Source organism: Dermacentor albipictus, chromosome 10 (assembly GCF_038994185.2).
Source record: "Dermacentor albipictus isolate Rhodes 1998 colony chromosome 10, USDA_Dalb.pri_finalv2, whole genome shotgun sequence".
NCBI lineage: Eukaryota > Metazoa > Arthropoda > Arachnida > Ixodida > Ixodidae > Dermacentor > Dermacentor albipictus.
In genome coordinates this window covers 12,846,260-12,861,475 of record NC_091830.1, presented here as the reverse complement: position 1 = coordinate 12,861,475, position 15,216 = coordinate 12,846,260, and the positions used below count along the sequence as shown (strand labels likewise).

Below are 15,216 nucleotides of genomic sequence, written 5' to 3'. Positions count from 1 at the left end.
CGTCTGCTCTCTTTATCAGCAGGGCGAGGGCAATGTATTATGTTGCTTGTACGACTACTCTATATGTACGTCATGCGACAGGAGAGCTTTGTGCTGGGCCTATTTGGTGTACTTCCTGTGCGACGTAGTAGCCGGTCAACGGACGAAGGCGCAAACGCTGTGACTGTTTTATTTTGTGTCCGCGTTTTCGTGGGCGTCCTTGCAGCGACAAGTACGTCTCACACATGATGTGATCTATGACGACGCATAGGTATATGCATGTAACGCTTCTATACACCTTTCTGTCACAATGGCACATGTCTATTCTTGGAGAGCGGCCAAGAAATGAGCCCCCATACGTATATAAAATTAATATATAAAGCAGCCGAATTATATGATATTTAAGAAAATCAAAGAAAGTATTCGAATATAGCGCACTGTTCATCTGTAAGATCTGTGTGCTGTCACGATAAACATGAGCCAACGTTTCATGTACAGGTTTTATGTCGTGATTTTTCATCGAATAAATAAAACAGAGGTGCGGCCACTGGCAGTAGTCTCGGTCCAAAAACTTAATTATTTCGTGTACTTATGACGTAGCCCGGGTATTTACTGTTCCAAAACGGCCCAATTAAACGCGTAAACCTGCTTTAAAATCCGGGACACCACACTAATTCAACCTCGCTTGTTTCGGCACGAATCTCAAAAGATAAAAACTTTGGCCTAATTATTTTGTCTGGTAATAACCAACACTTTTCGTCCGAACGAATGAGAATGGCGCTTTGAAACAATAGGTTATACTACAATAAGGTTAGCCTTTAGTGTTCCTTTATATCTCGAGACTGGTTAGGCTGCTACAAGTTGGTCCATTGAAGTATACCCTGAAATCTCGCCCCAATTTGAAGGATTTTAACCGACCTATCAAAAATTTCTGGTATATATTTCGTAAACGTGCTGTAATGTAATGGTTTTCTAGTTATTGCATTTAATAGTAGCATTTACTGGTATGTCTACTGTGACATAGTTGCTGGCGTAGTGTAACTTGTACATTTGCTAGTTTACGTCACTAAAATGTTTCATCATTCTAAATATTGTAGTGCTGCCTTTTGTAGCCACCGTGTAGAGCTGTGCATGACGTAATTACATTATCCGTTCTAGTTTTGTCATTGCTAGAATTAATTTATGGAGTACATTTCCCAACGTTTCCAACTCTTATATAAAGTAATTGCTGGCTTTTTTTAATCTGCTGCATGCTTTCTCAATGTCATTGCATTTATTTCCTGCGTCGTCATTCACTGCCTATATAGTGGAGAATCGCAATTCTCGACAAGCGGTCCACTGATTCCGTTTTTTTTTACCCGTAATCCCTTCCAGGAAGCCATTTTGGAGAGAAAAATACGGAATTGATTTGTTTATGCCACGTCACCGCGTGTGAATTCGCAGGAAGCTCTGGTTGGTCCTGCTGTCCATGGCCTTCTTTGGCATTGGTATCGGCGGTGCCTCCATCTGCGCATTCATGGCGACCCTGGAGTACACGCTGTGAGTCCTGCTGCTCATCTCCGAGTCCTGCTGCTCGTTCACGCTGCTCATCTCAGAGTCCTGCTCCTCAGTCATGCTGTTTGAGTCATGCTGCTCATCTCCGAGTCCTGCTGCTCGTTCATGCTGCTCATCTCAGAGTCCTGCTCCTCAGTCATGCTGTTTATGAGTCATGCTGCTCATCTCCGAGTCCTGCTGCTCGTTCATGCTGCTTATCTCGGAGTCCTGCTCCTCAGTCATGCTGTTTATGAGTCCTGCTGCTCATGCAGTAAAACTGCTCATCTAAGCTCGATGAACCAGTGTGCTGCTGAGCGCGGGATAGCGGGTTCGATCCCTAGCCACGACGGCCACATACCGATTGGGCCGGAATGCAAAAAGAAAAACGCTCGGTGAAGCGTGTTTCGGGTGGACGTTGAAGAACCCCGGGTGATCAAAATTAATCCGGAGACCCTCCGCCCGCCCCCAACTACGGCGTGCCTTCTAACCGGATCGTAGGTTTGCCACGTGACACCGCGCAGAATTTCATTCATTTTTATGTAATGCGCGTTTAAGCTTCAGAGGATATATACAATAAGTTTCAATGGAGTTTCAATGGAGTTTCAATGGAGTTTCAATGGAGTTTCAATTGCGTTTCAGTTGCGTTTCAGTTGCGTTTCAATGAAGTTTCAATGAAGTTTCAATAAATTATTAATACATTTTTATAAATAAGGTCTCTTGCTGCAATTGTACAAAAGGTTATTCAAAAGTGTAACGAAAAGGCTGCGGCAACTATATGGACTTCGCTAGAATAGCAGCTTGGGCTTGTTGGTTTTCCATCCTGCTAGTAACAGCGCAAAATATAGACAAGGGACGAGACAAGAAGACACCACAAGCGCTGGACGGGAGCTATATACTACTACATGGTTTCATCGTTCGGCCGCTTGCGCGGTCTGCCAGCATAATTTATATAACGTACACCTAAGCCTACAAACAAATATTCGGTATAACTCGGGTAAAATAATGCGCAACGTCACTCTTCGAGCAGCACTTTGTATCTTGATGTTGTCATGCACCATAATGCGTTTGGGTACATCATGAGAGAAAAAGACATTGTGCAGAAAACACCGTCCAAGATCGCCAATGTATAATCGAATAGCCGAACGCGTCTAATCTCTTTATTACAGAAATGATATGCTCGACGGCACGTATTGGTTTTAGTGAGGGTATTTAGATAGCATTAACTTGTTATTTCATTGCGAACCCGCAGCGTTGCTAAGCACGAGGTTGCGGGATCGAATCCCGGCTGCGGCGGCCGCATTTCGATGGGGTCAAATGTAAAAACGCCTATGCCCCGTGCATTGGGGCACGTTGTAGATCCCCTGGCGGTCAAAATCAATCCTGGGTCCCCCGCTACGGCGTGTCTCATAATCGAATCGTGGTTTTGGCACGTACAACCCCGGAATTCATTCATTCATTCATTCATTCATTCATTCATTCATTCATTCATTCATTCATTCATTCATTCATTCATTACTGAATTTTGTTGTGGAGAGAGCCGTTAATCAGCACATCTGAAGCATCATGTGACCGCACAAAAACACGGGACAAAGAAGGTACACACAAGACAGGCGCGGAACTTCAACTAAGTTGAAGTTAGTTGAAGTTCCGCGCCTGTCTTGTGTGTACCTTCTTTGTCCCGTGTTTTTGTGCGGTTACATGATGCATTCCAATAACGACCACCAACTAGCCCGCTTATCCCTGTTAAACATCTGAAGCGCTGGTATCGCCTCTACAGGGACGCGCTATTTCGCTAAAATGTTCAAGAAAGATTCAGTGTTCTCGCCCGACTTGGGCAGAAATATCGCATTTTTGGAATCCACGTTGTTCAGCGTAACACTGGGTGCAGTTAATCGCCTGGTATTTTTAAGAAAAAGAACGAATGAAAAGGTGCATTCCATTATGAAAATGCAATGTGCAGCCGCGACGGCGATAGCATAAACTTGTGTCGCTGCCTGCCGGTAGCTGGAGAAAGCAGTCGTCCAGCGAAGGTTGCCTCGTATATTGACAGTATCGCTGGAAAACACGGCGACCCTCCCTGAACGACTGCTTTCTCCAGCTGCCGGCAGCGGAGACTGTCACGTTTATGTTATCGACGCCGCGCCAGCTATTTGCATCTCCATAAGAAAGGCACCTTTTCATTATTTTAAATGCGTCAGAATTGTTATGCCTACCCAACGAGAAAACCCGTCCCTCCGTCCATCACGTAAGACAAGAACGCTTTCAAGACAGGGCCCGGGCGTCTCGCTTCAACGCGAACCAAGCGGCGAGAAGACAACGCACACGAAGCTATCAGCAGTCGGCGCGCACACTGTCCCCGTCGCAGATCTCTCCAGAAAGGGCCTGCGCGGCCGCCGAAGCGGCGAGAATACAGCGCACAGCCGCCGTCGGAGTAGGGTTATTCGCGGTTGATAACGGTTCGACGTGCACGGATAAGGCGTTAAGGAGCGATAACGGCTCACAATAGTCGAAACGTCATCAGCGCACCTGGCGCCGCCACCGGCAGTAGTTTGCCTGCGTCATCAATTCACACGTTGGCGGGCTAGTTGGTTAGAATCCATCGTAGTGTGTATAAGCGCGACTGGACGAGGACGAAGAAACAGATCCACAGACACAGCGGTGTGTCTGTGGATCTGTTTCTTTCGTCGTCCCCGTCCAGTCGCGCTTATACACACTGCCATGCATCAATTCACCTTGCGCCGCCGTCCGCAGCAGTTCGTGTCGGGCCGCAGCGCTGTCGTTTATACTGGCCCGGATCAAGTTTCATGACACTGATAATGACACCGGGCTGCGCGGAGATGAGCAAGTGGCACAACGCTTACGCATGCTTAGTCAACTCGCTGAGAAGCAAAGTGATTCGCCAAAGAAAGGTTGATGGAACGAGGTCCAACGCATTCTTGTTCTCCGTTCCAGGAGCCGGGGTTTCGAAGGCAGCATTGCCACCAACGGTCTGGTTTCTTCCATGTTCACCCTGTGCCAATCCGTCGGGTCAGTCACGGGCTGTTTCCTACTTGTACATTTTTCTCTTGCCGTAAAAGTGATTTTGCTCGATGCCTACCCCATACTTCCGGTGTCAGAATAGAACGGAAACTACGACGTCGCCGTTCGACATGGCGGTTCAAGGCCTGCCTGCTTAAAACTCCTATACTGCCTATTCGTATACACATTTAAAACATAGAAACGTTTTTCTGATATAATACTTGGACTGATTTTGATTAAATATGTTGCATCTGTGAAAAAATAATTTCATTTCTGGTGTCTGTTACAAGCAGAATTTAGATATAGGGTCTTAATTTTTCAACAAAGGATTCAGTAAATCTAAAGATAAAAGAAATAGAAGCGCGAATTTTGCAAATCCGTAACTCACCGCCAAGAACATATGTCGCATTTCATTGAAATTGCATCAGTTAGTACATCTAAAGCGGACAAATTTGAAATGTCAGTCTATATCTTACGTGAAATTGTTACAATGCTTGCGAGGGTTTTGCGAAAGTCTTACTCACAGATTAGTGGTGTATTTGAGAGCCATGTATAATACGTCAATTTTGTCCGCTGTAGATGTACTATTTTATGCAATTCACAGAATTGTGACATCATCTTTGATTACCGAGTTATGATTGTAAACTTGATGGCTTTGTTTTCTGAAAATTTGCGATTTTCAACGTTTTTTTATAAAACATCAACGTCCTAAATCAAGCATTCGATTCCTGCAGTAACCAGATCTTGCCTTTTTCTCTTAAATGTAACAAATTTCGTCAAATTCCGTGCGGTTGTTGCTGAGAAAAAACGATTTCTCCTTTCCTATGTGTTTAGATAGGATGCTCTAGCTCGGGCCCTACTCTGATGCCGCCTATTCAAATGCATGTTAAACGCAGAAATTATTTTTTCTCACATAACCTCTTGGGGGATTTTAATGAAATGTGTTGTGCTTGAGCGATTAAGGTGAGTTCTAGTGACTGTTAGAAGGGGAATTTCGATTTAGAGGCCTGTATGTTTTTTTAAGTGCCGAAAATCGGTAACTTTAGTTTTCCCAAAGTAGAGAAGCACAAAGTTTAAAGGTCCGTAATTCTGCATTGAGAACAGATATAGCAGTTGTGTAATCTGCATCCGCTAGAACACACGAAGTGCACAAATATTGTACATCAATTTATATCTTAGGGGAACTTCTTCCCGTAATGAGAAGACGTGAAATCGTTCCCCATCTGCGGCAAGTTGTTGTTTCATCCATTTTCAATTCCATTAATTTATCATTTCTTTATTTCAATTAGTAACACAAGTAATTTTCCCTGTGTTGTCCTTGGTGTCTTTGTTGGCTTCTTATGATATGGGAATTTGTTGCAGTTCTTACTAGGATTTTGCAGAAGTGCTACTCGTATATTAGTGGTGTGCATAAGAGCCATGTAAAATGCTTCAACTTTGTCCGCTTGTACTGAACATGGCTTGCAGGCAGCATACCCTCTTCTTCATTTGTACTATAGGTCGTCGCTTGAAGCGATTGAAACACTCACAAAACCCACGAACGCTTCAAAATCCTGTATTATGTAGAGCACCGCCATAGAAAACGTTAGGCGGAGGACACCCGTAGACGGGCAAGAAACGTTGTGACCATGTCAGTCATGCATACTGGGACTATCGCTAACCCATGGGCGGATACAGCCTATATACTCACTGCCCGACACAGGTACGCCACTGTGACGTCTCGTATTCGAAGTTCTCTCATTTCAGGCAGTTTTGAAGTAGGAAGGTGTTCTGCAAACTTGCTGAACAGTTCGTTGCTTTATAATTCAATGCAGTCCTTTTTTTTTCGTTTAACAGTTATGTTTTTATTTTATTGTCATTTTGGATAAAGCAGCGCTAACAACTGAGACCGCAAAAAAAAAAAGGACAGATACGGCGATGTCTTGTGCTCCCGTCTGTTAGGGCAGCTTTTCTTTTTTTACTCAATATGATGAATCACCAGTTCGTCCAAATATACTCCTGTCACGCGCACAGCCTTAACCGTGGTTAAGCTAACTACGGTTGTGGCTGATCGCGTTTAGTGACCTTGTTCATCCAAGTAGACACTGTCGAAATCCGTCACACCGCGGCGAGCCGGTAGTGAAACCTCGGAGGGGCATGGCCACCCGTCCTTTGCTTTTCCGTCTTTCGTGGCCTACCGATCCCCCTCTCATGGTAAGAGTGATTGATTTTCTTTTTGCAGAAGCTGCGCAAACACTTTCGCGTTCCTTGGCGAACTGTTGATGCACTTGGGTCGCAGTCTGCGAGTCTAATGAGGCAGTGACCAAGTTTGCAACAACGTGCCTTCTTTTGTGGCAACCGAATGCAGATCTTTCACGGGTCCCGCTCTCGGAGGCGTCCTGCTGCAGCACGTTGGCTACGCATGGGGCACCGTGGTACTGTTCAGCTTTGAGGCCATCGTGGTGAGTGGCAGAATGGCCTCCGAGATTGGACGATGCAATGCTCCGAGGCCGTTCCCGTAGTCCCGGAGGCCATAGTGGTAGACCCCACCGCTGCCACCAGTATCTTGGTAGGCGGTACAGTAGGCGGCTGTGGCATCATCCTGAATGCAGCGCCCGCAATACAGAAAAACCATGGCCTTTGAGATTTATTTCTATTGCCCTTAGGCAGCCGTCGCTGCGGCAGGAAAAGGTGGAGGGGTTTCGATGTGGACGTCCCTTACAAACCTCCTGAGACTCCTTGTTTAGATTATATTGCACATTGCTTAGCTCTCTTTGAACATTAACTTGGGAGCGATTAAGTAGTATATTCGCCCAGGATATAAAGTCAGGCGCATGAGGGATTGTTTGGAAGTGGTTCAGTCATATATTTGCTGTAAGCTTTCTTGAAAATTGTCAATATTTTGATGCACCCTGTTGTGTCGGCAAAGACAACGAAAAGCGCTTCTGAAGGATGTTTCGAATACGAGATTGCATGAAAATCTTGGACATAAAATCGATATTTCGGCCGATCATGCCATCTTAGATCTTTGATCATATGTGTTTAGGCAAAGAAAAGCGATTTTGTTTGCTTAGACACGGAGCTTAAGTTATCTATAAAATATAAAGAAAGAACATGATGAGACGATTTTGTTCATGTACGTGGAAGGCTCGTTTCAGTATATATTTCTTACTTAAACAAGAAATGGGGTTTTCACGTTCGTAACGTATTCTAAAAATTAGTTACACCTTTGGGGGCATATGTTATCCCTAAACAATAATCATCCGTCTTGCTTACGTTTCCTTTCTTGAAAACTCTGCGCTTGGTGCTTTTAGCTGCCTCGTTGACAGCTTCGCCGATATGTGAAGGTAGCCACTGAACAACGATGGTAAATTCGACGTTCTGTAATGCTTTCAAATCATGTAATGTACGTTGGATGCATTTGTGAAGGGGAAACCCACGCCGTAATAGTTTCATTGTAGCCTTGGCTGTCTGAAAAGGGAATATCACTAGAATAGCAGCTTGGGCTTGTTGGTTTTCTATCCTGCTGTTAACAGCGCAAAATGTATACAAGAGCCGAGACAAGAAGACACCACAAGCGCTGACTTTCAACAACGTTGAAAGTCAACAACACGTTTAAACACAACACGTTGAAAGTCAGCGCTTGTGGTGTCTTCTTGTCTCGTCTCTTGTCTACCTTTTGCGCTGTTAACAGCAGAAGGGAATATCAGCCTGGGGCTGGTGGGGCTTCAATTTCTTGCAAGGCTGCTTCAATGGCGACACTTTCACATGCCGTCGAAGACACGACGTGGTCAAATCTGGCAGCCCATGAGACATTGAAGTAGGGATCACGTAAGTCGCTCGTACTGTAGCGCCATTCTCCTTGTCAACAGAGCCGTCAATGTATGTGTAACTAAAGATGGCGGTCGTACATTGTGTCGAGGTGTTCTCGAGCATCAACATTCTTGCTTGTGGCACAAGCGCAAGGCGCCTGGTGCAAATACGCGGATTGTTTAGTTGAAGTTCCACACTCTCGGTGACTGCTGACGTCGCAGTTTTTTTTGTTATAGTAAATTGAGGCTAAGTACACGATGTGTGGAGTACCACAAACGCGCGAGGTAAAGTCCGTCTCCGTAGTCTCTGTAGAAAATCTGTGCCTGCAGTGTATGACGGAAAAGTATCGCGAGTAATCTCGCTTTCTATCATAGTAGGTACGTTTGACGCATCGGTGATGCGTCGAAAAGACGTGCCAAGCGAAGCCCTATAGACGATTTTATATAGGACTCACGGGCGCCGCCATCTTGGGCTGTTACACAAACAACTTCTGTGTTTTGTCAGACGCACAGTGCCGTAACATGGTCGTGAAACGCTGAACGCGTTTATACAACTGCTTTCATGCTTGCGAATTGACTGTAGTAACGCACACTTCGTCGTTGAAGGCAGAAAACAGCAGCGTTAACAGCCCAAGATGGCGGCACCTAAACGCTTCAGTAAGATAGTCTTTGAGGGCTCCGACTTCCTGGCGAACATACCTTTTATGCTAATAAAGTGCGTGTTATTCTGTCTCCATCTCTCTTCCGCAGGCCGTTTTGGTGACTACCGTCTACATTCGCGAAGTGTGCTGCAGTGGCGCCCCCATCGGCCGGTCCGCTACGCACGGGCGACTGTTGGACGGCGACACAGCGGCGAACTCGGCCAGCTGCGAGTTCACCACAGTTTCGGACCAAGTGCAAAGATCGCAGCAACAACAGCGGCAAAGCCAGTACGGCGCCTGCAACGGAGCCGGCCCGGCCCGTCTTAACGCTTGATTGTGTCCGTGGTACCCCGTTAGGGGCCAGTGCTTTTTGTTGGTGCGGGACGTTCATGCTGCCCCGATCTCATGTCCTCGCCGTGCCGGTGGTCTGGATCGCATGTTAGGGAAGATCTAGCTCTCCAAGCATGTGGCTCCTGAGCTCATGGATCCAGCTAGCGAATCAGGACTTGTATAGGAGCGCACGAAAGATGTATGATTTAGAAAAAGAAACTTAGGCCTAATTGCGGATTACGCTGCTCACGACAAACCCGTCAGCCATCAGAATGCAATCCTGTCATAAATTAATTATCGTGAGATAAGTTTCACTAGTTCGACAAACGTGTCTTTCTAGTGTTTTGCCGTTAGGGAAAAAATGAACGCACATAGGGCTAATCGCAAATCGCACTCATCGTAAGCCCGTCAGGGTGCATTTCTTTATAAAACAGTGATTATCACCCAATGAGTCTCGGTATTACGACATACATGTGTGTTCGACGCTTCTCTGTTAGGAACAAAATGGACGCACGTAAATTTCTTGATATATTAGAGTACCGGACACACGATGTTGGAAAAAAGAATTGTTCGAGCATATATGACCATGGTTACCACTGTGGGACGCAGTTGCAATCTTGGGGTGCAGTGTTTGTTTCTAAACGCACAGCTCTTTGTGAGTGATTACACTTTTAGCGTACTTTTACACCGTAATGAATAGAAATTAGCCATTTCACTCGTATGAGTGCGGAAGCCATCTGGAAATAGTGCTCGTCGTAAATATCCCAGGCAACTTGTTCTAGCAAAGCTAAGTTGAACACTTTATGGTTATTAAAGGACGCACAGACAAACCGTTGCAGAGAGGTAAAGAAATTTCGGATATCTTCAAGGTTCGCAGTGGTGGTGAGAATATGAACTAATGCTGTTTGCGTTTCAAGGACACAATTAGTGCTTTGTAGCAACGTTTTACACATCTCAAGGTGGGCCTTTTGTCATGTGACATTAATCACCATTTCTCTTGTGCTTTTCCATTCGCCTGGCCTTTCTAGTCGGAAAACACTGCCAGGCACTTGAATGCGCATATCGTTGCTTAAAGAAAAGTTCTGTTGTAGCAGTTATGTTTCACCGTTTGAAATATAACCATCTTCCGCGAATAGCTCCTTCTGGAACGCAAGGTGATGTACCCGGTACACAAAGTTTAGTAAAGCAAATGCGAGAATTGCCACGATTACCGTTGTGGGATGGGACGTAATTACACCTATAGAGCGTAAATAACGCTCTGAAAAAAAAAACGTACAGCTTAATTTAAACCCTAATATGCACCTTAATGTGTCTAAAGTTGTCATAATTGAAGGGTGCGCATTTGCCGTTACCAGCAGCCTTCTTTTCAGTGTCTCTCTATGGAGCTTACTCATCTGGTGCATGTACTTACATGTTGCGCTTGTGTCGGAAAGTGAAACCCTCAAAGGATACAGCTGCCGCTGAAATGGTGCTTATGTAGTTGTGCGTCCCAAAATACGCCTCATTTGGTTTGTAGGTCGATACAGCTGGCAGGGATGAACTGTCATTGGAATATTTATTATTCGCATAGGCGAGGGAAAGGGTGGCGGCGAGAATTGTTTCTTAAAGTCCACTCGCCGAACCCTGCACGATCATGGCCAACGGGGAGAGCCAGAAGAGGTACAAGCCTCTCTTTTTATCTTAAATGTTCTACGGATTTTAACAGAACTAGTCCACTTTTAGTACGTGCGAGTCTTGCAAACACCCTGTGCAGGTTTTTTGTGTACCTGCGGCGTTTGCACCCGCCCAAACGCGGGGCCGTACCGCCAACGTTACGAATTACTTGCTGTTAAATAAAACGTTCCCGAGGATTCAGCTGTCTTTGTCTTTTTTTGGCTTCTGAAGCACACCCCCTATATATCTTTCGCGTATCCGGTGGCAACACAAATTTTGCGAGATTTCGGGTGCACATGCAGTGTATGCAACATGTGGCGTACTTTTCTGTAACCGACAAGCCACTGGGAGTATTGCTTCCGGGGCTGTTGCGTAAATTAATTGGAACCGAGAAATCATATCGCTTGGCATCCACATACAAAAGCGGCTTTGATTAGGGGAAAGCTAATACCTACCGGCAGCTCAAGCAGGCGTATTTCGTAATGTTACTTCCTCCTCTGTCGGCAAGAAGTAGGCGTATTTGAAAAAAAAAAGCGCGAAGTATCAAGTTTGCAACTCCATACCTCCGCAATTAAAAGAACATCAGTGTTGTAATACTTGGAAGGAAACGAATCGGGTCGTCCAAAAGAAGGCAAAAATGACCTCTTGGTATCGCTTCTTCAGTATACGTGTATGAATGTGTAATAAACAAAATGTGTATAAATTTTGTCCGCTTTGGACTGCCGGGCTTATTGCGAGACGCTGTTGTGTACATTATGTAAGGGTCTGTAATGTGCAATTATATTTAGGATAGAACTTGCTTATAAGTTATGTTACAAGTGCAACCAGTTTCATTCTTTTTTAAACCAATATATGCTACGTCTGTCCGCAGTTGTCCAGAAAAAATGCGTTTTAGAGCATTGCGACGTCTACCTACGGTGCATGCGAGATGTATAAGTTTTGTCCAATTTGGACTTCAGGGCTTGTTGCAAAACGTTATGTACATTATATAAGGATCTGCAATGTGCCATTACACTGAGGATTGGACTTGCTTGTAAGTTATGTTAAAAGTGTAACCAGTTTCATTCTTTTTTAAACCAATATATGCGACGTTTGTCTGCAGTTGTCGAGAAAGTATGCGTTTTAGAGCATCGCGATGTCTGCATATATGGTGCGGTGAAGATTCGTTCCCAAATTTCATATAGCGAAAGTAATTTCGGAGACGCGGGATGTGCATTTGAGGCGTTGGCATCGGCGTACCACCGAAGGCCGCGGATGCGTATCCAGTCGCCCATTGCTGGTGGGTTGCCTGGAGCCCATGGCCAAGCTGCAGTGTAGCAGCCTTTTCTCCGGCCAACTTTATCGGCTCGGTAAAGTTTCGAAATGCGCAGTTCAGCGTGTCGCCGTAGCCCAGCTCGCGTGCACTTCTGGCTTCCAAAGCAAGTCGACTCTCGAAGACTCGAGCAAACTGGAACAGAGGATCACAGCTCGCATTTGTGCTCACCATTTCGCGCGAGTGCAACAGCAATCATGTGCGCCGCCATGCATTGTGGGACGCCATCGCGGACTTCCTTTACTTCGCAATACACCCGCCGTGGTTGCTCAGTGGCTATGGTGTTGGGCTGCTGAGCACGAGGTCGCGGGATCGAATCCCGGCCACGGCGGCCGCATTTCGATGGGGGCGAAATGCGAAAACACCCGTGTACTTAGATTTAGGTGCACGTTAAAGAACCCCAGGTGGTCAAAATTTCCGGAGTCCTCCACTACGGCGTGCCTCATAATCAGAAAGTGGTTTTGGCACGTAAAACCCCAAATATTATTATTATATACTTCGCAATACGCATAGAATAAAGAGCAAGAGCCTAATAATATACCAACTGCAAGTTTAAGCAATAAGCATGCAGTTATTAATAACAGCCGACTTACGCGTATACAGTAATCTCAAGTACTATATCCACAGGAAGGATACCAAGCCACCACCAGTTCACGCTACACACTTGTTTTTGAGACTTTCTTTGCGAATTTAAGGTTATTCCTACTTACATCGCCAACAGCTTGCTGGATTCTGATACTATAAATCATGGCCATTTCCATCAACGTCTCGCAACAAATTCTTGCCATAGCGCCAACGCAGCTCCCTAGAGCACAAAAAATACCAACGTCATATGTTATTTTGCTTTTTACCCAGCTTATCACCGTTTATCTCACGGTCACCACGTGGTTTCCCACCTTTAGAAACACAGTTATTGTGACATAGCGGCGCTTGTAATTTTCATTTATACTTTTGTCTTTCCCACAGCAGCCCATTTAGCCACTGTGTACAAAGTCATCTAGAAAGGCCCCGATGCATTAGACCTGGGGTCGCTTGCCCGAACATTTAATAGTGAAAATAGCAGCATGACATTGTGGACAATCTAGGTGGTGTCAGAGCGATGGCAATATAGGATAAGTCGAACGCAGTGATTGAGCAGCGGTGACAATAGGTCCAGAGGTATGCGATATCGTAAAAACACAAGTCCGTTGTGTGCTTGCAAATGGCCATATACTATATGCATAGTACCTATAGTAGGATGAAACTTAAAAAAAAAAACAGCACTTGGCAACCGAGGCACATGGACCGCACGGCGTTGTGTTACTCCGCTAGCCAATCACAAAAGCAAAGAAAGTCGTCGTCGTGTGACGTCTTCAAAATGGCGTCGTACTTGATACCTCCGAAGCGTCTGCTGTTCTTGAAGAGTCTTTTCATCGGCTGAAGCGATGAGATGCTCAACAGACACGGACAAAGTGTATGAAGTCTGAGCATTTCACTCTTCGAAAGTCCGGGTACAGTTCATTTCATTGCTGAGCCCGTTTTACTTATGAAACTTCACTGCTAACTGAAGTGAAACTTGACAGTAAATAGTTGCAGCAGAGCAAGAAGCTTATTTCATTCCAATAAAGAATTAGCATTTCACCGCTCCACTATTGTAGACGAGTGAAAACGTATAAAATTACGCGCTTATAATTTTATTGTTCTGCTTACCGCATTATTTAGGTAACAGGGAAAGTTTCAAGTACGAACTATTTGCAGCCTCGCGGAGGAACAGTGGCTGGCGGTTATGTGGGCGTGGGCGGGGCTTCACTGCAGTTTTAAGCTGTATCCGGCTATAGAACTAACTGTATATATATATAACGTAGCACTCCGTTTTTACTTTCACGGGGCCATAAGAAATTGGCTATAAAGTTCGCCGAATTATGCCAAAAATATCCAGGAATCCAAACCTTAAATTTTAAGTACCAGATAGTTACCCAATGTGATCGAAAATATCCACCAATGGCAACACTAGTCTGCGGTGATAGTGACCAGTTCCGTACTACTATATTCTAGGCACTATAGTACTACAGTTTCTAGCACTTTATTCTACAGTTCCAGTTCACGTACTGGAAACGTACCGGCTGTGAGCGCGTATCCATGCTCCCAATATATATATATATATATATATATATATATATATATATATATATATATATATATATATATATATATATATATATATATATATATATGTGTGTGTGTGTGTGTGTGTGTGTGTGTGTGTGTGTGTGTGTGTGTGTGTGTGTGTGTGTGTGTGTGTGCTCTCCACAGAGTAAAGCAGCAAACCGCATTTTCTATTCTGGTTAGCCTGCTCATGTCTGTCTCTCTCCAGTTCTCTCGCTTACATAAACAAAGTATAGGGCTTGACTCGTCAAAACCACGACCTGATTATGAGGCCCGTCAAGGGGGGGGGGGGGGGGAGGGGGGCTGGCGCTGGAATAACTTTGACCACCTGGTTTTTTGCTTGTTTGTTTGTTGGTTGTTTAACATGCATGTCATGCGTGGTACACCGACCGTGTTTTGGATTCCGCCACCGTGGGAATGCGGCCGCAGCCGCCAGGATCGAATCCACGATATCGAGCTGAGCAGCACAACACGATATCACTGGGCTTCCGAGGCGGGTTATTGCCGGTTCACACCAGTTCTCGAACAATCCCATCTTGCAGAGAATAAACAGTACGTCCAGAAAGGCGAAACAGGAAAGCAAAACTGTAAAAGCGTCCTGCTAAATGTGCGACTGGTTGCCGATCTCGGAGATCATTTTAGGCCTTCATTTATAATACACAGATGGCGCCACCTAACTTTGCTCACTCTGGAGGAGGAGAACGTCAGTACCACCGTCACACCGCACGTCATTGCTGACGTAGAATTGGTTTGTTCTCTTCATTTTCGCGGTCCTCGTTCTTGTCGGTTTCGGCATCGCCGCAGCAGTTGAGGG

At 45.2% G+C, this 15,216-nt stretch overlaps 1 protein-coding gene across 1 annotated transcript in view; it reads left to right on the top strand.

Moving 5' to 3' along the window:
- The window catches only part of LOC135915804 (MFS-type transporter SLC18B1-like), a 47,839-nt gene extending 36,699 nt beyond the window's left edge, over positions 1–11,140 (top strand). The window contains exons 10-13 of the mRNA XM_065448945.2: positions 1,423–1,518; positions 4,465–4,539; positions 6,878–6,971; positions 9,072–11,140. Of these exons, the coding sequence (XP_065305017.1) occupies positions 1,423–1,518; positions 4,465–4,539; positions 6,878–6,971; positions 9,072–9,296 (490 nt within the window). The 3' untranslated portion in view covers positions 9,297–11,140. The remainder of the gene's footprint in view (positions 1–1,422; positions 1,519–4,464; positions 4,540–6,877; positions 6,972–9,071) is intronic.
- Positions 11,141–15,216: the final 4,076 nt, after the last annotated feature.